Source organism: Podospora pseudoanserina (assembly GCF_035222485.1).
Source record: "Podospora pseudoanserina strain CBS 124.78 chromosome 7 map unlocalized CBS124.78p_7.2, whole genome shotgun sequence".
NCBI classification, from domain to species: domain Eukaryota; kingdom Fungi; phylum Ascomycota; class Sordariomycetes; order Sordariales; family Podosporaceae; genus Podospora; species Podospora pseudoanserina.
In genome coordinates, this window is record NW_026946672.1 from 1,030,105 (window position 1) to 1,049,928 (window position 19,824).

The window sequence follows — 19,824 nt, forward strand, 5'->3', positions numbered from 1 at the left end:
CCCTCTTGTTGAATTTTGCCCCACCATCAAAATTCCCCACGACATCGACCTTGGGAATACCTTCTGGAGAAGGACCGCAGAGTAACGAGCGAGGCTACAAACGCCCGTCATCAGAGAACGAATCCGGACATCGACACATAGAGATACCGTCCTTCCGCGCCAGGAAGACAACATCGCAATCATGTCGACCACAGTGGAAAAGGTGCGGCAACCTCCCCCTCCAGAGCACAGGATACATGGCAAGCTAACCAAGACGCGCGCAAACAGATCAAGGAGGTCGAGCTCGAAGTATGTCTATCCCATCTAACATCCCAATAGATTACGACCCACGAACACGACGACTTACATGAATGATTTTCTCCCCTGTCTAGATGGCTCGCACCCAAAAGAACAAGGCCACCTCATACCATCTCGGTCAGCTCAAAGCCAAGCTCGCCAAACTCAAACGCGAGCTCCTCACCCCCTCGGGCGGCGGCGGCGGTGGCGGCGCCGGCTTCGACGTCGCCCGCACCGGTGTCGCCTCCATCGGCTTCATCGGCTTCCCCTCGGTCGGCAAATCAACCCTCATGTCCCATCTCACCGGCCAGCACTCGGAAGCGGCCGCCTACGAGTTCACGACCTTGACCTCGGTCCCGGGTCAGGTGGTGTACAATGGTGCGCCGCTGCAGATGATTGATTTGCCTGGTATCATCGAGGGTGCCAAGGACGGTCGTGGTAGAGGTCGCCAGGTTATTGCTGTGGCGAAGACGTGCAACTTGATCTTCATTGTGCTGGATGTGAACAAGCCGTTGACGGACAAGAGGGTGATTGAGGCGGAGTTGGAAGGGTTTGGGATCAGGATCAACAAGGAGCCACCGAATATCACGTTCAAGAAGAAGGATAAGGGTGGACTGAATATCACGAGCACGGTGCCGTTGACGCATATCGATAACGATGAGATCAGGGCTGTGATGAGCGAGTACAAGATCAGCTCGGCTGATATTGCTATCCGCTGCGATGCCACCATCGACGACTTGATCGATATTCTCGAGGCGAAGAGCAGAAGTTATATTCCTGTCATTTACGTGCTCAACAAGATCGACAGCATCAGCATTGAGGAGTTGGACCTGCTGTACCGGATTCCCAACTCTGTGCCCATCAGCTCGGAGCACGGGTGGAATATTGATGAGCTGATGGAGGCTGCGTATGTTTTCCCCTCGTCGAACTCAATTTTTGTGTAACTGGGTGGCTAACCTAACTCCGCAACAGCTGGGAAAAACTCAAGCTCGTCCGCGTCTACACAAAGCCCAAGGGCCGCATGCCCGACTACGACGCGCCGGTTGTGCTCCGGTCCAACAAGTGCACCGTGGAGGATTTCTGCAACACGATCCACAAGAGCATCTTGGAGCAGTTCAAGGTGGCGATTGTGTACGGCAAGTCGGTGAAGCACCAGCCGCAAAGGGTGGGGTTGTCGCACGAGTTGGCGGATGAGGATATTGTTACTATTATCAAGCGGTAAAGTAGCCCTTCGCAAGCGCTATCAGCTTCGAGCCGGCTCTGTTTTTTGGCAGAACGAACGGGCTCATGGGACGCCGCGGGAGTTGGGGTATGATGGGGGGTTCTAGAACTCGGCAGGGAGGGATGAAGAAGCGACAATGCCACAAGGGAGAGATGACAGCTGCTATGTTCAGTTTGCGTCTGCGGCTGGCTTGTATCCCTTACAGAGAGAGAGAGAGAGAGAGAGAGAGCAAACAAACCCAACCCAGGCACGTGGAGGGGGGAGAAATGGTTGTGAATGAGGTAAGGGAGGGGGGACATGGGACTTTTTAGCGGCGTTTTGGGGGTACAGAAGGTATTTAGCTGTACCGGCAAAAGATATGGAATTGGGAAAAACGAGAATGACCTTGTGGAGCTAGAAGTGGGGATATGAGCTGGAGGATGTTATATATCATGTACTTTTTGTGTGTATATGAAACGTTGATGATACCTACCTTGCTTGCTTCAGAAGCATATCAACTTGACAGCTGAAATCAGTCATCACCAAGAAGCACATGAACAACAAAAATTGACAACCGAAGACCTTGTTTCGGTCAGTGTCTTACACTCAAGGGCTGTTCAACGGTTTGAATCTCCTTGTCCATTTTATCGATTTAGTTCAAACTCGGGCACCCACCAGAATCTTTGTGCGTAATCCCCCGGGGGATTTGTATACCTTTTTAGCCACATACCTATCTGAAAGAAGTCAGAACGAGGATTGTTTGGAATTCATTCATTCACTCACCCCGGTACGGGTTCGGGACCCTCTAAATCTCGCATTTATGCACCGTACATATTCGAGAGAAAATCTCAGTTTAATAGCTAAGCTCCGTAAAAAGCTAGGTAAGTGAGATATACAAGTATATCTAGTCAAAACTACTACCGAACACGCAAGGATCCTCTTCTGACTTCGGTTCAAACTGGTAGGGGGTTTTTGGTCAAGTGGGTGGATGGGTAGTGGTGAGAGGGCTGGAAGACATGGGGGTTTAAATGGGGCCTGATGGAGCATCTACCTTAGTGTTGAGTAACATCTCGGCCGGGAGGGGGCGTCGTGGGGAAGGGGCGGGTGGTTTTTTGTCTTGATATTTTGTACATGAATTTCTCTCCCTTGCTCTACTGAGATTGCTACGGCGAGTTACCTATGGTTGAGCTACATGTGTGGTGTTAAAGAGTCACGGGCGGTTGGGGGTTCCAAGGGGCGGTGGGTAATAAGAAGAGTAGTGCGAGTCCTGGTTTAAAGTTGGCATCTTGTATGGGACTTAAAACTAGACATGTCTCTCTATCGCTTCTATTTTCAAAACTGGAATAACTTCGTTTTTGGGTCGTGAAGTTGTTTCTCAGTTTGGGCTGCTATGCGCGTCTTGACTAGTGAGGGCTCCGAAAGTCGTGATGATAAACTCGGAGAGGGTTCAAGCATGTATATCTCGGGCATTATAAGATTGTGTGTTCTTTGTGAGAGAGTAGGTAAGCTTGAAATCAACGGGGGCATGAAGTGTTGGAGTTTTGTTCTTTTTTTTGTAGCTTGCTACCCCGTTATTTGAACTTCGAAGAATACCATGGCACCGGGGAGATATAACAAGAAGCCTTTTTCTCGTGGGATGACATATCACATCCCTTCTCATAGTAGGACGGGGCATTTGTTTGCTTCGACGTCTGACTCTAGTGTCGTTGATGTGAGGGAGGATAAACAGGACAAGGGGACGCGGGAATGAACTGGAGCTTGCCTGTGTACCTAAATTTGACTCATGCCTGTTCTATCCGGAACATTGCGGTGGGCGTTATGCTCTTTTCCATCTGCTCTCTTTCTTGAATGTGTGGCTGGTAGGGTCTGCATCACTGTCGATGGCGTCGAGTTACAACTTGGTTGTGCAACTTCTTTAGGCATTTGAGATGATAAGTGTTTCTGGAGCAGTTGCCTTTTTAATCTGAGATGAGGATGAACGAAAGGAGGAGCAACACGGAGAATGACCACTGATTATAACGAAGCCCAAGAACGATATTTTGCTCTGGTTTGGGATGATATTTGTTATCGTATCATGCCGTGAAGATAGATGCTGCCAATACCTGTTCAAGTACCTACTGTAGTCCGGTTTGGTCTGGTTTGAGTTGGTTTTAGATACAAGCTTTTTGTAGGCACCTGGTCTTCGGCATTTTCGACATGTATGACCTTTTAATCTTCCCTTGGCTTGTCTCCCATGGTTGCGAGCGACAGTGACCGGTCAAGTCAGTTTCCAGCTCAACACAAGCCTCCCTAACATTCACGAAGCTCCCAAACCCGCCTTTACATACTTGAGCCTCACCCACCTTATATTCCATCACTCCTACCACCGCACAATATCACTTTGCGTCAGAGCATACCTTACTTACCTGTATATGCACTGGCACGTTGCGTCCGTCCGTCCGTCTATCCGTCCACTTATCCAACCCCATCCGGGCCTAACCAACACAATCGGAATTCAGTTCCGTTGTTTCGTGTTTGCTCTCTCTCTCTCTCTCTCTCTCTCTCTCGGCCTCTCTCAAAAGCTGCTGTGCCCGCGCCGTACATCCCGCCCGCTCTGCTCTTCTGTCCTGCCCAACTCGCCACGCCAGTCGGTCCGTTGGTAACAGAACTTTGATACTTGCCCTCTCCAAAACCGCTTTTCTTCGCCCTTTAATAACCGCACAAGTGATGCCAAAAATATGTCGTACATAAAGAGAATAGAAATAGGGGTCGGTATCAATCACCTCACCCAAGAACCAAAAGCATTGTACCACCACCCCCTCTCGTCTGTTTCAAGCCTTCTCTCGTCTACAAAAGTAATCCTCGGGTTCGGATCACCTAATCCAGCTAACCACCCCCAAACCCCAACTTCCCCCCCTCCATCTCTGGTATTTTGTGTAGCATCTCATGTTATAACCCGTTGGTCTGTTCTAGACTTGGTTAGCTCCCTCCCCCCAAAACCAACACAAATCAACACACCTGCTTACGCCCTCCCCTTGCATCAATTTGGCAGCAGCAGCCGCACCACCATCAGCACCGAAAATGCCAGAAGAGAAAAAAAGAAAAGAAACAAAATCATACCCGTAATAAACCCATCCCTGGATCTGCCTTCGGAGCAAACGATATAGCACCTCATTGCAACATCTGTACAGTGTACGAAAACATACATATAGACCCCCCCTTCTATGCATGACGCTAACCCACTCCCTTTGCCCAAAGATAGCATCCCGAACACCTGTTGCAGAAGTGGCAACTTGGTTTACCAATATCAATTCCAGTGTTATCATTCCCCCCTTGTTGTTAGCATACCCGTCTTATAAATACGCATCTGCAGCCGTACGGAAAAGCGTGGTGGCAGAGTAGCAACCATACTGTACACACGCATCGTCATCAAAAAGCAATACGCACGAAACCCCCTACTTCCGTCTCTCGGCTGACCTGCATCGAGGTAGTAAGGAAAAGGGTGGTATACAGCATGCGGCCAAGGCCTCACAAGTTCAGACGAAAATACGGTAATGCTTCTTCCTTGCTCGTGGACTTTCCCCATCGCCTTACGGCTCCTCCCAAAAAACCAACAAGCGAGGAAGGAAGGGCTGACCACAGGTTCCTTGTCCGGGAATAGTCTGGGGTTTTTAGTGTCTTCAAGGTTCAGCAAGCATCATCAACAGACCACGGGACCTTGACAAGAAAAGCGAGCTTTCGTGCATGATGAAAGAACTTGGTTAGCAGAGCCGGGTGATCTGCGAGTGGGAGGGTCCGACGTCTTCTTCCGAAGCCCGGGTTCTTCCTTTTTTGTTTTGAACGACCGTTTTGACACTTGCTTGCTTGTGTGTGTGTGTGCTGACATATCCAGATTTCTTGGTGGTTGGTGGTGTCTGATAGCTGTTGTTAACACTACGCCGCTGGATCCGCAAAAACCCACTATGGGTAACCCCTTGGTGACCCTCTCACGAAACTGCTCTTGCCGCCGACCACCCTTGGTCCATTTGCTCATTGTATACACACCATTCCTACCAGAGAGAGGATGCGGTAGATGGGTGAGCACGTGGGTATCACCGCGGTAATAAGGTAGATAACAAGGCACGGCTCCATGTTGCTATGCGGGGCTGTTAGAGTCTCTGCTGCTGGTGTTTCCTCGACAGGACTGAGGCATCGCCGGTTCCTAGGCCCAAGCGTGTCAGAAAGCATGGCAACGTGGGTTGCACAGACGTTCCTTCTTGCCGGCCTTGATACCATGATCGTGTTGCCCCTCGCACAATGCAACCCACATGCTGGGAAACGCTGCTTCAGGTGGTGTTCGCAGGAGGCCCGAAAGGGAACAGGGGCTGCCAAATACGGGAGCATCTTTTGCCCACCGTCCACGATCAGATGCGAGAATGTGCTCATTGCTCTCAGTGGGCTGAGCGTGTTGGTGGGGGTTCAAGGTGCATTGTTTGATCTCTCTTCTCCAGGTCCGAACATGCCGCGATCCATCTTCACCCCTCATTTTGCTCTCCGTCAAAACAAACCACAACCCCTCCACAGGAGCCCACTTGGTGTCCGTCCACAGTGGACCAAGATCTCTCTTTTGGCTTAAGCTGTGGATCACAGAGCGGCAGCTTGCGGGCCTCCGTAGTGCCGTTGATCGCCAAGCATGGCACCGTCAATGCCCAGTGGTTGACCTGTCGTCCTTCACTTGAAGCCGACGATGGAGTCTTGTGAGAGTTTTTTGGTCAATTGGTCCCCGAGAAGCCATCCGGGAGAGCACCCAGCAAATAAAAGATCTGTTACCCATCGGCTCATGTACGTCGACGACCTCATCATGTGAGCAGAGCCAAACCGCAACCCCTGCGCCAAGATCAGAGAGCGCTTCTCTTGGCACAGACGAAGGTGTTGTTCCTCAGGATGATAACCGTCGGAGGTCTTGATAGTGTCTCACGCTCCTCCTCCGTCCGCGCCGCCACATTGAGACGGCAACATGGTGCCTTTTCCTCTTCTTACCCAGCTTGATTGTGAGGTCCAGAGTCACGCTAGGCCCAAAGCAGTTTCCCACTTGAAAAAAATGCTTCCCTCCCATGTCTTCTTGGCCAGCCATCTGTCAATGGGACTGTTGAGGATTGACGACTTGTTGACCAGTGGGAAGCCAGGCCGGCCTCACGCTTGGACCTCACCGTGGGGATGATTTTCTGCCCAATGGCGGCGGCGTGCAACCCCCATCGAGCCGGAAAATACACCCAATGATAATCCTGACCTGCCTCTCTTCATCGCCGTTGGACAAAAGAGGTCCCGAGAGGTCGAGTGGTGGCCGCAGGTGGCCGACGTTGCCCCAGACCCCGTGTCTTTTGTCTGTGAGAACGGGCGAGCTGGTGAAGAGGGCACTGTAACCCAGATCGCTTGGAAGATAACGATGATTGCAACTCCAGTCTCCGACCGCAACCACAACCAGGAAAAGAAAGCTTTTGTGTCTTTTGAGGTCTTTTGTGGAGCTTGGCGCGGCTCGTCGCCGTTCGGGTTTCTTAGAGTGTACGGATGCTCGATATCTCATCTGGCGTGACATTGGCAATTCGAGGCCAATTCAAGGGCTGTATCTGGAGCCGAGCTTACTTTTCGTTTGGCCCCCTCTATTTGCTTTTGGCAATGTAGCCGATCCCGAGATTCTGTGATTATCGGATGAGAGAACTTGAGGCGTCGAAGGCGTTATGCTGCTATTGTCTAACTGACCCTATGTTGCATTTTCTTGGAGTGTGGTGGTGCTTCACACACACACCAGACCGGAGGATACTGCCCGGTGTTCCTTTCATGGGCCACGAGCTCTATCGTGAATGTCTCGCGCTCTGACGGGAAAAAAAAAGAGCGCACATCTTCTCTCAAGACTTGTGGACAATTTCATGAGCCCCATCGATATGGAGCGTCGATGAAGCGTGAGCTCCCCAGCAGAAACATCGGAAGGTCGACGTCTTTGCTTCCGGAAGCACCCCCTGACACCTGTAGTGCTGTGTCACGGCGCGCTGGCTGGGGGTCCTGGCGACGAGCGGGGAGAGTCGTGTCCATCTCAATCCCAGATGAGGTAGCGAGCAGCTCTCAAGCCATGATCGAGCCGATCCCAGATGATGGCTGCGCTAGGAAGAATTGACAAATGACAATCGCATTGTCGTCCTTGGGCAGACCAGCAGACCAGCGGCACGATGTCTCTGAGGCTGTGTCTCGCGGTGGTGCGGTTTGCGGGCCGACACCCACTAGAATGATCGAGTATCGAGCATGGAACGTCTCTTTCTGGCGGTCGATCGCATTTGGCAAGCTGCTGTGGTGCTGCCAGAAGGGCCCTGTGAGACTGTCTGTTCGACTCTGTGAGACCTCTCCTGTGGTACCTTGATGGATGCTGGCGAGAGCAGTAGGTGCACTAAGCCGGTTCCATTCTGACAGGGCCTGACAGGCACAGCGGGCACAGCGGGCCAGTTAAGCGACCGCACCTTGTGGAGGCGGGACCCTTGCCCCGTCCCCTTGAAGCTCTGAAGCTCTCTCGAGATGATGTCTCGTTGCAGACACGGGAAGGCAGCTGATGATTCGCACTTGGCTCGGTACTATTTGTTGACCAATTGCCCATGGTCTGTCGAAACGAGATAACAGCGAATAACGAATAACGAGATGGATCGAGAGAGGTGCAGGAACCTGGAAACGCCTCCGTCTGCAGCTGGCCGAGGTTGGAGTGTTACCTGGCTGACTGTCAACCTGGAAGCCCAAGCAGCAGGTGAGGTTGTGCAATGCCTGAAATGCATTCCGGCATTTCAATGGGGTCTGTGCATCGGATACCCTGGATTGAATATTGGATAGGGAAATATTGAATGGGCGAGGAAGGAAGGCAGCATTGCAATTGCCATCTTCGCCAGCCATGCGGGCACCTGCCACGGGTCATTGACAAGTTTCGTTCTTTCCAGGCCGGACAGGCCCTGATATACCTCCACCAGGAAGGCGGAACTGACCTGCCCTGACCCAGCAGGCAGGAACAACTCAACACATGGCTATTCCAGCAAACTGCCTTGCAACTACCAGGTAAATTCATCATCGGCGAAAAGAAACAAGCAGGACTTCAACAGCAGCCACCGCGTTTCGCCAGAGACAGCCTGAGCGTGCTAACGGCGCCAGCCAAGCCTCCCCTCTTCTTCCTCTCTCCTTGTTTTTCCTATGTCCACAGCTGTTGCTTTTTTCCCTCCATCTTTTTCCCTCATCAGTTGCCCGCGGCCTCTCTCTCTTTTTCTCGCTCACCTCGCTGCCCCCCCCCTGGCCCCCTGGTCCACGGGGACAAGGGCCCATGTCCCCATGTCTTCCCATGGTGCGCGGTACGTACCGTGCATTTTCCTCAACAACCCGGCCTGGCCTGGCAAGGTACCTCTCATCCTCTCACTGACCTTGCCTTGCTCATCAGTGAGGTCCTTTTCGCTCTCTGGTCCCATCTGACGACGCTAACAGTGGGCATGATCCCTCCTTCTCCTCCCACTGTGCTCACTCGGGCTTGGTCTCAGCAGCTCCATGGCCCATCAACGACTTGGAATTCGTCGGCATCTCCCTCGCGAGCCGCTCACTATCCGCTAGCTAAAGTTGCTACACTAGCTAGTAGAGCAATGATTAACACCATATGTCTCTTTGCTGAATGACACTCACGACGGACCACCCTGGCTGCTCCAGCGAGCGCCGTTCTCCCCCGTCGACCCCCTCCCGTGCTCCCCCAATCCGAACCAAGCTCGCCCTGGACCCCTGCCGGGAGATACAAGAGACGGTTCCTTCGCGTACATAGTACAAGTACCTACATATGCCGCCCAAGCGTGGTCCCCTCGGCCGCTTGCCTTGTCTTTTGCGCGTCCTGAACTTATCTTGTCCCAGTCCCACAGGTTGAACTGCATTTGCGGCGCCAGCTCTGCAGCCGACTGTCGACTTGCGACTGGTAGATCTCTCTTGTTTGCTGCTGCACGCCAGTCACCCTTCTTCCGCTTGCTCTACCCGTATGTCCTCGACACCGGCTCGGCCTGACCTCTGCACGCTTTGGGGACCTCTGTCGGACCGGTAGGGCACACCACCCGTTCATATCCCGCCAGCAGTTCTGTCCGACGACTGCTCTGTACGCCGAGATCTGCGGATAGAGCGTGAGAGAGAGAGGGAAGAGGGAAAAAACATCGTCAACGGCGGCTACGAGTTAACTAACTCACCATACAAGCTTCTTTCCGCCCCCTTTTCGCCCTGCACTCCATCCCGTGCTGTCCCCGTCCAAGTCCCGGGTCTGCATCCACCTCGACCCGCGCTCTGCTTGACCAAGAGACCTGCCGAACGACCACCCTCCCAACGCCTCTGCAGGAGCTACCCAACTAAGACTTCGTGAAAGTGCAACACCACTGCACTTCCGGCCTCCACACCAAGCCTCTTGCGACCTTCCCCAGGCCAGGCCGCTGCACGCCCCCTCAGGAACCAATTGCTGTCCTCGGCCCCCCGTATCATGCATGTACTTCTCCTGAGAGTGTCTGTCTTGCGCATCCTTTCCTGGGCGGACTGATCCCCACACCAGCTAGTCACCACCCTGTTGCCATCAACTGAGTGATTCGCTCCCACTGAGCCAGTGCTTTCTGCTTGCCTTGACTTGACCTGCGCCCCCGTCTGGTTTCATCTCTGTTGGACGAAGCCTGTTCTGTCAGAATGCACAACCAGATCATCGCCTCGACGGGCATGGACCAGGAAAGTCACTTAGCACACGATAACAACACATATGGCAACGACAGTTGGGTCGACATGAATTCGTATCACCACCATCATCAAACCACCATGCCCGACTATGGAGGGAACTATGGCTACTCGTCCATCCCGCCCATCACTCACGGGCTACCGTCGGAAAATTTGAACAGGATGCCACCACCACCGCCTCCTCATTCCATGCACCAACAGCATGCCTCTCACACACAGCTACCAATGCTCATGATGCCTCATCATCAACCGACGCCTACCTGGCCGAGTATGTTGACGAACCCAAACAACTACAGCCCTCACTCGGCGCCTCCGATCGCCATACCTCCCATCACTACACCGCTCAAGACGACGAAGCTTCCAGCGATTCAGACCACCACCTCCCAACCGAGAAAGACCTTGACGGACGATGACCGCCGCGCCATGTGCCAGTATGCCAAGGACCACCCCAACGCGAAGCAGACTGACATCGGCCAGCGCTTTGGCGTGGAGAGGAGGTAGGAATTAATGGACCCCCTCATTGTGATGCGATGTTCCCGTGCATGATTTCCTCTAACACTGCTCACAGTACCGTCTCCAAGGTCCTGAGACACAAGGACAAATACCTGAACTCGGAGGATCGGAGCAGTTCACCTATCAAGCGTGGCAAAGGAAAGGGAGCAGACATTGAAAAGGCGCTGACGGCCTTCCTTCGTAATGCTCGAAAGGAAGGCAAAACTCTGACTACCGAAGAGGTCAAGGAGAAGGCCCAGTCGTTTTCTATGGTCGGTGGTGGTGACTCCTTTACGGAGCACAACAGCTCGGCTTGGCTGGAAAAGTTCATGCTCAAGCATGGCATGGGCCCCGGGAGACTGATGCGCCGGGCGTCAGAAACCAACATTTTGGACAGTAGACGCAACTCGCCAGCGTTGAGTGCTTCCCAGCCATCAAGCGCCATTTCTCCAGCGTCTCCAGCCGGCCACCTGTCACCATCACCCTTGTCCGCAAACAAGAGCGACGAAGAAAAGGAAAGCATGAACAGTTTCATGGACTTTACGACCGACAATGCCTATAAGCACACAAATACGCAGAGCAATGCATCGCTAAACAGTGCTTACACCGACCATGCCAACTCTTCCTTTTCTGGGAGCGCTCTCAGTCCTGCAGCTTCGTTTGGTTTCTCGCCGGATCCCAATACTGGCGGATTTCCGCCTCCCGGAGCACCAGGTGGAGGTTTCCAACGCCCGCGAAGCCAGACATTTCCAACGCTGGACCTGGAATACATGAACCAGTCTCAGAGCACGGAGCCCCTGACGCCAAAGTATCATGTCTCATCTACCGCACCATCTTCGGCACTAGAGCCGCCATCCGCCAACCCGGCGGGTGGGCATTTCAGTATCGATCAGGCGATTTCACCTCAGCTCCGTCACAGCACCAGCAACCAGAGTCTTGGTGGGAGATCTTCAACGACTCCAGTTACGGCGAATCCCTCGTCTCCCAGCTCACCCACTCAAGAGGATGCAAGAAGAGCGGCGGATACTCTTCTGTCTTTTATCACCAACTCTGGTGGATTTGCTGACCATTCCGAGTACATGACTCTGCTCAAGCTTACCGAAAAGCTACGTATTCATCAAATGCAGATAGCAAAGGCCCATGGCATGGGAGGACTCTCGCGTATACCCGAAGGCGACAGTGAGATGACGAACACGACCTCTATCAAGCTGGAACCGACAACTATCGCCTGATACATACCCATTCGCTCTTCTTCATTTCTTTCAGCATTCCATGGTGTTTTGTTGGTGCCATTTAAGGTGTCTGGCGGAGGAGGAAGTGGCGTCGGCAGGCAGCATTGCTTTTGAAGTCACCAGGGGATAGGAGTTGGGATCTCATAGGAGGATGCTTTCCTCCTGACGGAATTTTTGGAAAGGGCGGCAAAAAACACAAACGAACAACACTTCGGAAAACCACACACTCACATACCACATACCCACCTTTTTCTTCGATACATCGACACTTTATATACCCCTTTTTGGCGTTGCTGAATACCACTATACTGTCACCGTCACCGGAAGACTATACGCTCACGCGAAAAGCGAGGGTCACCAAAACCGACTCTCGCATCTTTTTCTTGTTGTCATTTCCATCTGGTCTTTTCTCGTTCGGTTTTGTTCTAGTTGATTGGCTTCCGACTACCCCTATTTCATTTGACTCTGTACAATTACTATCAGCATGGTTTCTCTTCGGATTTGTTTTTGAACTTTTTTCCTCTCTCTCTTTCTCACACACACACACACGGGCAGAGGGAGAGGGGGAGGGATCGACCGACCGAATACGCATCGAACGAACAAATGGACGAACAGTCGCATATTTTCAAGCACCGAAAGTTTTCGAAAAGAATACAAAAGGTTGATGGACATGGTCCGCAAGGGCCTACTGGGGGTTGGCGATGGAATGAGTGGATGGAAATGAAAGTGTGTTTATTGTTTTTGTTTTTGTTTTTGCTTCATAATCGGGGAGGAAAGGGCGGGTTGGAGGAGGATATTGGACGGTTGAGATGGGCTCAAGATTGGGGTGATTCTTGACATACTGGATGGATTTCTATTTTTTTTTATTTTTATTTTATTTTTTTATACCTTGGGTGATTTCATTAGGGAATGGAATGCACAATATTGGGAAGAGAGAAACAGACAGAATCACACAATCAGGAGGCATGTTGAGAGGGGAAGCAGAAAGGGGGAAAAGAGGCAGCATAGGACTACGCCCATTCAGAGGAAATTTCGAGAATCAACCCTTTTCTTTTTGGTTTATTTTTCACGCACCACACTGCCACACTGTCCTCTGGAATATGGAGACAGTTTGACTGTTATACGCTCTTTATGGATGTTGATTCTGGATTTTCTTTGCGGTGGTTGTGTGTGTTGTGTTGTGTCTGACAGCTGAAGCTGTGTGTTTCTCTTTTTTGCCCAGTGGAACGGCTAGTTCTAACCCCCCCCCCCAACTTCCTGTGTCAAACCTGAATATATTATACCATTTTTCTTTGCAGCTCGAAATTTTAGTAATCATTGATAATGAATGATTCGTGAATACATTCAACTACTTTACTACCAAAACATTCACTAACCTAAGTACAATCAACCCCCCTTTCCGCCCACAGCTCCAGCACCCCCCTCTCCCCAATCTCGGGCATCAACCTCACCAGTACCAGCTCGACAAGGCCGTAAACCAAATGCTTGTTGCAGTAGGCGTCAGAAAAGACGTCCAGGATCCCTCTCTCGATTTCAGAGAAAATCTCCTCTTCTTCTGGTGTCATCGTCGCTTCTTCTTCATCAGCAGACACCGTCGTTGGTGTTGCAGCCTTACTTTTTGTTGTCCTCCGGCGCCCCCGACGGCTAGCATCATCCTTGTTAGCCTTTTTGCGGTGGTGTCGTTGGTGTTGGCCGTGACCGTGACCGCGGTCCGTTCCTTCCCTAGCCTGTGTACTACTACTACTACTACTAACAAGATCATCATCAAACCTCGCTGCTTTCTTTTTCCCGCTGCCGTCCTCCCCTGACGAAGGTGAGCTCACGTCAGAGGACGCATCTCCCTTTTCCTTTTGCAGTGTAGTTTTCTTAGCAGCAGCACCACCGCTGAACGGTGAAAGCCCAAAGTAGATTTTGGCGACATTCCCCCCCAACAGCCCCCATAACCCCCTAGCGCACCTCCTCTTCAACACTCTCAACCCCTCCTCCCCTTCTGGAGCAACCAACGTCCCCTTCCCTGGCGCATTACCAGGAAAGAGCGCCCCGCGCACGTTGCGCAAAAGTGGGGGGAGCGCCAATGGTCCAGTGTCTTGGTTGAGGATGTACTGGTGTATACCGTGCGATAGCAACCTGTAAATCAGACTGTCAGAAAAATATACCACAACAGGAAATAAATCAGAAATTGGGGGTCAAATGATATGATCCCATAATGTGAGACAGCCCGCCCGTGTGGTGTTTCATTTCCATTTTCTTTTGCGTGGGGGAACAATAAGAAGCAGATAGAAGGATGTAGGTAAAAGGTGTGGTAGGATGGGTGGTGGTCATGGTGTGTAGCAGGGACTGGACACTGGTCCCCCCCCCAAACTTGATCAGCCAGTGCTGTGGAAGGTGACATTCAAGCACCAACTCGGAGAGAAAAAGGACAGGCCGGAACACACACAACTCTGTGTGGTGTGTGTCTGTGTGTCAAAAGTTCAGATGATCACAAAACGGCCCCAACGTAACCCGGTAAAACGTCCAGAGGGAAGCCAAAGGGATTTTCGACTTGGGAAACCGCGGCAGTCTCGATACTCAGCAATGAACCCAGCCAGCTAGCTCACAACCACCACCATCACCACCACCACCACCATCTCAACCCCGGTTGATGCGGCCCAGCAGGCTGCTGCAGTTGGGAGACTAAAGGCGGCCAAAGCTTCTTGCTGAATGTGCGGGGAGAAACGACCGGGGTGAGGCACAAGGTGGGGAGACACACTTCGCTGACGGGGGTCCTGAGCATGGATGCCAATGGACCATCGGACTTGGGTCGGAGGAGAGGAGAGGGGGACCATTGATGATTGCGCTTGAAGCACCCCATGGCTAAGCTGTCTTTTGCTCTTCCAGGGTTCCTTTGCACACGCGCCCCCTTCATGTTTCCCCTAGCTCGGGTTGTAAGACAACCTAAGAGGGGATATGATCTGTCATTCGGTTTGACAGCCGAGACACCATCCGGGAAGGGTCAAGCCTCATCGCGACGATCTCTACCTGTCGTCGAGCAACAACGTCGACGGAGACGGCACGCTGTGGGGCGGTGCGAAGCGCAAAGGAAGCCAGCGGTGAGCGAAGCAAGTCGGCGTGCTCGGCGTCCTCGGCGTGGAAGTGAGGTGCGATAGAGAAGTGTCCAGTCGACATGATTGATGGCTTGGAAGAGGGTGGCCCGATCCCTGTCCCGTTGCTCCAGCCCGGGCGCGTAGAGGAGACTCATTGATGGATGGTCAAAAGCCTGACAAAAGCCCTGCTCGAGCAATCGGACGCAGCCAAGGCGGTGCGGCGCTGCGATTGGTCCAATGGGTTGGGGGCACCAGATGCAGGCCCCAAGAGGAACAAAAACGACAGAACTGCGCCATATGCGGGTCGCCGATTCGGCCGCAGGACATGTGGGAAGCGTGCGTTCCACTGCAGCACCAACTTTTACCCCGAAGCCTTGCTCCAGCTGGGCATTGGCTGGAGCACAGCTGCACAATGCGTCCAGTGACATCCGACGACATCACAGGCAACGGCCCAAGTGACACTCCTCAAGACCCCTCGAGACCTAAACATGTTGCACTTGCAACTCGCCAGGAAGCATCATGATTCGTGCCGGACTCGGCACTTCTCCAAGTCCAGTGACTTTCTGCTCATGCAGTGTGACGGCGAAGCAGCAAAAAGGGGGTGGGGATATATCAGAAATGCTAAGTAAACATGAAGCCACCTACCTGTCAAGCTTGCCATCTACGGCCGCGATTCGTCCTGGTCCCGTCATGGTAACCCACTGCACCATCGATAATGCGCCGCAAAGCCATGGCATCCGCACATCCATCTCGATCAGATTCGATATTGCCGACCAGCATCTGAAGGCCAACACGGGCATTTTGAGTGGTCCAGAATCCGGTCCGACCTCGTGTTGAACCACATTCTTGCGCTGGGCCGTGCTGTGAGAGCTTCGAGGCGGCAGAGAACGGGTAGTCATGAGGACCGTGAAGGCCAATCTGATGAATGAGGTCGCGAGGAAGCACCAGTGCACCACCATCCAAAACAAGCCCTGCACCGAAGAGAGGCCGCGGCGACCAGCCGAGGAGCCCTTGCCCGGCCGCCCCGAAGGATTCTCGTCCTCGATTGCTTTTCTCTTGCCCAACGTTCGTGTCGCAATAATGATCATCTCCAATATCATCCACGGCTCCGATAGTTTGTTGGCGACCGAGTTCCCGATGATTAGCTCTGAAAATATTTGGCCAACCAGAGCTGTCAGGCACCCATTCTCGAGGTCTTCGGTGGGGAGCAGGATGGCCAGGACGGCGTGAACTAGCAGTTGACGATACGCTACTTCATTCTCAGCCTGTTGGGCAACGCTTTCAGGGTCCTCTGGGCGGGGGACGGGTGTCAGCGCGGGGAGTGGATATAGCGAGTGGTAGATCTCGCGAGCATTTGTCCTGATGGGGGCCTGCGTGATGGGATCATGGGCTATGCGGTAGGCTAGATGTCTCCAACGTTAGCACTACCCAAAATTGGACACGAGATCGCCTGTGGCTCCTTCTTCTTTCATGTTCCAGCCTCCGACAGCTCGCTCCAGACTCGGGGAACAAAAAGACCAACCAGTGATGTGCTTATCGAGCAGATCTGGAATCTCGTCGAATAAAAGGCTCTCCAGGTCCACTTTCCGCAGCCGCTGCTCGAGGGCTCTTGTGATGTGTGCGATGATTTGAACAATCTCGGCAACGAATGTCTCATCGGGCGTGATCTTATTGTACCAGTTCTGGATGTACTCCCTCAGGATGATGGCGATGAGGGCGTAGAGCTGCAGATCCACATCGTTGCGACTGGTCAGCGGCGGTAAGAGCTCCTCGATCGGTGCTGGCGCACTCTTGGCCTTTTCGATATGCTGAGGGCAGAGGATGCGGCGGATCAGGAGAGCGGTGGCTTTGTCTGAGAGGGGGTCGGTGGTGGGAAATGCCGGGCGGGCGCTTCGTCGAGCTGCCGCTCCTCCTAACTGGGCAGGCGTCTGAGACGCATCAGCTGAAGCTGTTTTGGAGGTTGGCCCCGATTCTGACTGTAGACTCGACGTGCGCGATGGCTTGGGTCGAGGCGTTACCGGCCCCGGTGGTGGTGGGTTGGGTGTTTGGACGCGGCTGGGAGCCTGGGCAGCTGCGGTCGTCATGTCGAAGTATGGTTGCTTACAGGCATCTCGCCGACTCGGTGACTGGTGGCTAGCAGAAGCTCTTGTTCAAGTTCCAAGTCGGACTGGTGATGGTGCGTGGGTGTCGTTGACTTGAAGCTGTGGAGGGCCGTGGGCAGATCAATCGCTTATCGGAGCTCAAGTCGCCTTATGTCACTGGCCCGAAACGGCAAGCGGTGAAGCCCCACATCAGATGCAGTGCGTCACTCCATCACTGCACAGTGCTGTAGCAGCACTGTAAATACAGGGTATCTTAGCAGAATACAGCACCACAAGAAATAGATATGAGAAAAACTTCAGACATTCAAGAGTGCCGACGGGTGTTGTGCCAACGACATCTTTCACAGGACTCATCGTGAACCCGAGACAGAAGGCATCGACAGCATGTGGCTCTCGTTTCAACGGCATCCCTGGTCTCAAGAGCTGCCAGGTGGATCCTGTGGGGATGCAGGGATATCAAAGCGAAGCCCCTTTGTGACCCCTATTCCCACCCGTTGCCCGGTGCTGGAATGTAAACATTCATGTCGTTGACAACCGTTTGACAAGAGTTGAGGCTCAAGATACCCCTGCTGCATCCTGCAGCCTTCCTATCGCTCTACCGCATGTACATACATGTACTGGATGCGACCGCCTTCCGGTCATGGTGTATGAATACGCTGCAGCCTTGCCATGCATCCATAATGTTCCGCTTGTGCGCAGCAAATGCGCTCACGACCAACAGCCGAGAACTGGAGCAGTCATTTTTTTGTTACAGCTTTATATACATACAGCTTTGTCAGACTCGGTCCAACAAGAGTTACTATACAACACATAGAGTGCAAATCATTGTCGCGAGTGTTGGAAACATCTTATTCGGAATCTTTGCGGGTGGTTTCATATCTGAAGCGGGACATGTTAGCAAAGGAAATCATAATCAGTAGATCCAAGAATAGCTTACCTCTTGCCTCTGAATGCCCAGACGCCCCAGTTGCCGGCACTGACGTCCTGGGGATCAAGATCGTTCAAATCCCACCGAAGACTGCGGAACCGGTTCTCACCAGGCTCCAAAAGCATGTCGAATTCACCATGAGCTGTCTTGTTGACCCACGCAACATCGCGCTCCATATCCTCCTGAGTGTAGCCAGTGACAATGATGGGGGCCTTGGTTTCCAGAAGCATGGGAAGCGTCTCTACCCACTCATGGGAGCTTGCTGGGTGACCCAGACCGGGGTGAAACATGACGAAGCAGTCAAAGTAGGGGTCGTAAGGGTAGAAGTGACCGGTCTTGTGGAGGGTGTGGTAGTAGTCCACGATGGTGCTGATCTTCATGGTAGGCCAGACTCGGTCCTCGACGATAGCACCGAAGGGGTTGGTAGCAGTCCGAGGGGGCAGCGGGAACTCGTTGTCTCGGTTGGTCATGCTCTCAGGGCCAATAAAGATCAGGTGAATGCGGGAGCCCGGGAACACATGTGCGAGTTGCACCCAAACATCTCGAGGAAGAGACGACTCGGCCCGGGCACCGAGAATGAACAGACGAACAGGTGGGGCCTCTACCCGAAGGCCCTTGATGTCCATGCCACCGCCGTTTTTAGGTGGGTGAAGAGTGTATCGAAGAGCTGGGAGTAGGTTAGATGACTCATATATCAAATCCCCAATGCCAAGGGCGACACCTACCGCTGAAGCTCTTCAGACCCTCTGCAGTCAGCCTTCCTCCAGATTTGAGATTGTATGGACTAAGCTCATGAAGCACGCTGGCAATTGTGACGGGATAAGTGAGTAACCTCGTAGCCTGTCTCATGCTCCTATCATCATCAATGGCGAGGAAGGAGCGGGTATATAAAAAGGTATCCCAGTTGGTCATGTTGATCAGAGCTTCGTCTATTTGTGGCCCAGCATATTCGAACTCGGGGAAAAAGCGGCCGGACCGTAGATCGTGGTCGTCCTCGTTGATTTGCCTCAGTGTATCGCATATTTCCAGGTGCTTCTCATAGTCGTCAGCCCAGTGCTCCTTGGAGCAGGACACTGGAATACCACAGTCAGGGCATTCGAAGTCGACATGGGCAGGTGCCAGGCTCCCATGGGGCTGGTGGTCGGGGTGGTTGCAGCGGGCATACTGCCTCATGAAAGCCGCTCTTTTCCGGATCTCGGGAATGGGAGAGTTGGTGAACGAGTGGAAGAGGTCATCGGCTTCCAGAACTCTTTTCTTCTCGGTCTTGGTGGGTGCGGGCGCACTAGATCCAAAGGCAAAGCCAGAAGAGAAGCGCTTCGTAACGGAGGTTGGAGCAGGCTTGGGGACATTGCTATCGACGGCAGCTCGTGGAGGGGGGCATTTGCTATGGACGGAGCGTTGTTGCTGCTGTCGTTGTGAGGCCTGAAAAAGGCCATTGGGTAACCTGGCTCCGGCTTGTCTCCTGAAAGAGACTGAGCAGTGTGAACACACTCTCGACAGCGCTGAGCGTGCCGCAAGATCTGCCGGAAGCGCCATTGAGAATTTGGTGATGTCTCACGATTGACTTTTTGGAGCTCTTGGAGGTTCAAGAGCTCTGACGGGCAGTTAACTTGGCGCTCACCAATCAATGCAGATTAGCTGACCCCACATGGGAGCAACACCATAGAGAAGCCGCACTGTGTAAAATCTCCATACGTCGGCGACTCTCACAGTATGAGAAATGACGGAGCACGGTCTCAACTCTTGGCTTGGTGAAACGCGGTGCTGTCAAGCGCAAGCGCGGGGC

General features: G+C 52.9%; 5 protein-coding genes across 5 annotated transcripts; 2 read left to right on the top strand and 3 right to left on the bottom strand.

Moving 5' to 3' along the window:
- Nucleotides 1–181: 181 nt before the first annotated feature.
- RBG1 (GTP-binding protein rbg1) lies at nt 182–2,086 on the top strand (the record flags this gene model as incomplete). The annotated part of the gene is made up of 4 exons (XM_062949872.1): nt 182–202; nt 268–288; nt 372–1,183; nt 1,249–2,086. The coding sequence occupies 4 exons, from the start codon at nt 182–184 to the stop codon at nt 1,496–1,498; spliced, it is 1,104 nt and encodes a 367-aa protein (XP_062796086.1). The 3' UTR covers nt 1,499–2,086.
- A 6,329-nt stretch (nt 2,087–8,415) lies between these two features.
- QC764_702090 (uncharacterized protein) lies at nt 8,416–12,968 on the top strand. Its single transcript, XM_062949871.1, has 3 exons — nt 8,416–8,811; nt 8,898–10,698; nt 10,770–12,968. The coding sequence occupies exons 2-3, from the start codon at nt 10,157–10,159 to the stop codon at nt 11,923–11,925; spliced, it is 1,698 nt and encodes a 565-aa protein (XP_062796087.1). The 5' UTR covers nt 8,416–8,811; nt 8,898–10,156; the 3' UTR covers nt 11,926–12,968.
- A 333-nt stretch (nt 12,969–13,301) lies between these two features.
- Nucleotides 13,302–14,830, bottom strand: QC764_0112680 (uncharacterized protein; the record flags this gene model as incomplete). The annotated part of the gene is made up of 2 exons (XM_062941183.1): nt 13,302–14,052; nt 14,673–14,830. 2 exons carry the CDS (start codon nt 14,828–14,830, stop codon nt 13,302–13,304), a joined length of 909 nt encoding a protein of 302 aa, XP_062796088.1.
- Nucleotides 14,831–15,649: 819 nt separating this feature from the next.
- Nucleotides 15,650–17,214, bottom strand: QC764_0112690 (uncharacterized protein; the record flags this gene model as incomplete). Its single annotated transcript, XM_062941184.1, has 2 exons — nt 16,531–17,214; nt 15,650–16,410 (listed from the first exon to the last, which is right to left on the bottom strand). The coding sequence occupies exons 1-2, from the start codon at nt 17,090–17,092 to the stop codon at nt 15,650–15,652; spliced, it is 1,323 nt and encodes a 440-aa protein (XP_062796089.1). The 5' UTR covers nt 17,093–17,214.
- A 215-nt stretch (nt 17,215–17,429) lies between these two features.
- Nucleotides 17,430–19,626, bottom strand: MSS51 (translational activator for mitochondrial COX1). Its single transcript, XM_062949870.1, has 3 exons — nt 18,764–19,626; nt 18,048–18,705; nt 17,430–17,989 (listed from the first exon to the last, which is right to left on the bottom strand). The coding sequence occupies exons 1-3, from the start codon at nt 19,572–19,574 to the stop codon at nt 17,959–17,961; spliced, it is 1,500 nt and encodes a 499-aa protein (XP_062796090.1). The 5' UTR covers nt 19,575–19,626; the 3' UTR covers nt 17,430–17,958.
- Between the last annotated feature and the right edge of the window lie 198 nt (nt 19,627–19,824).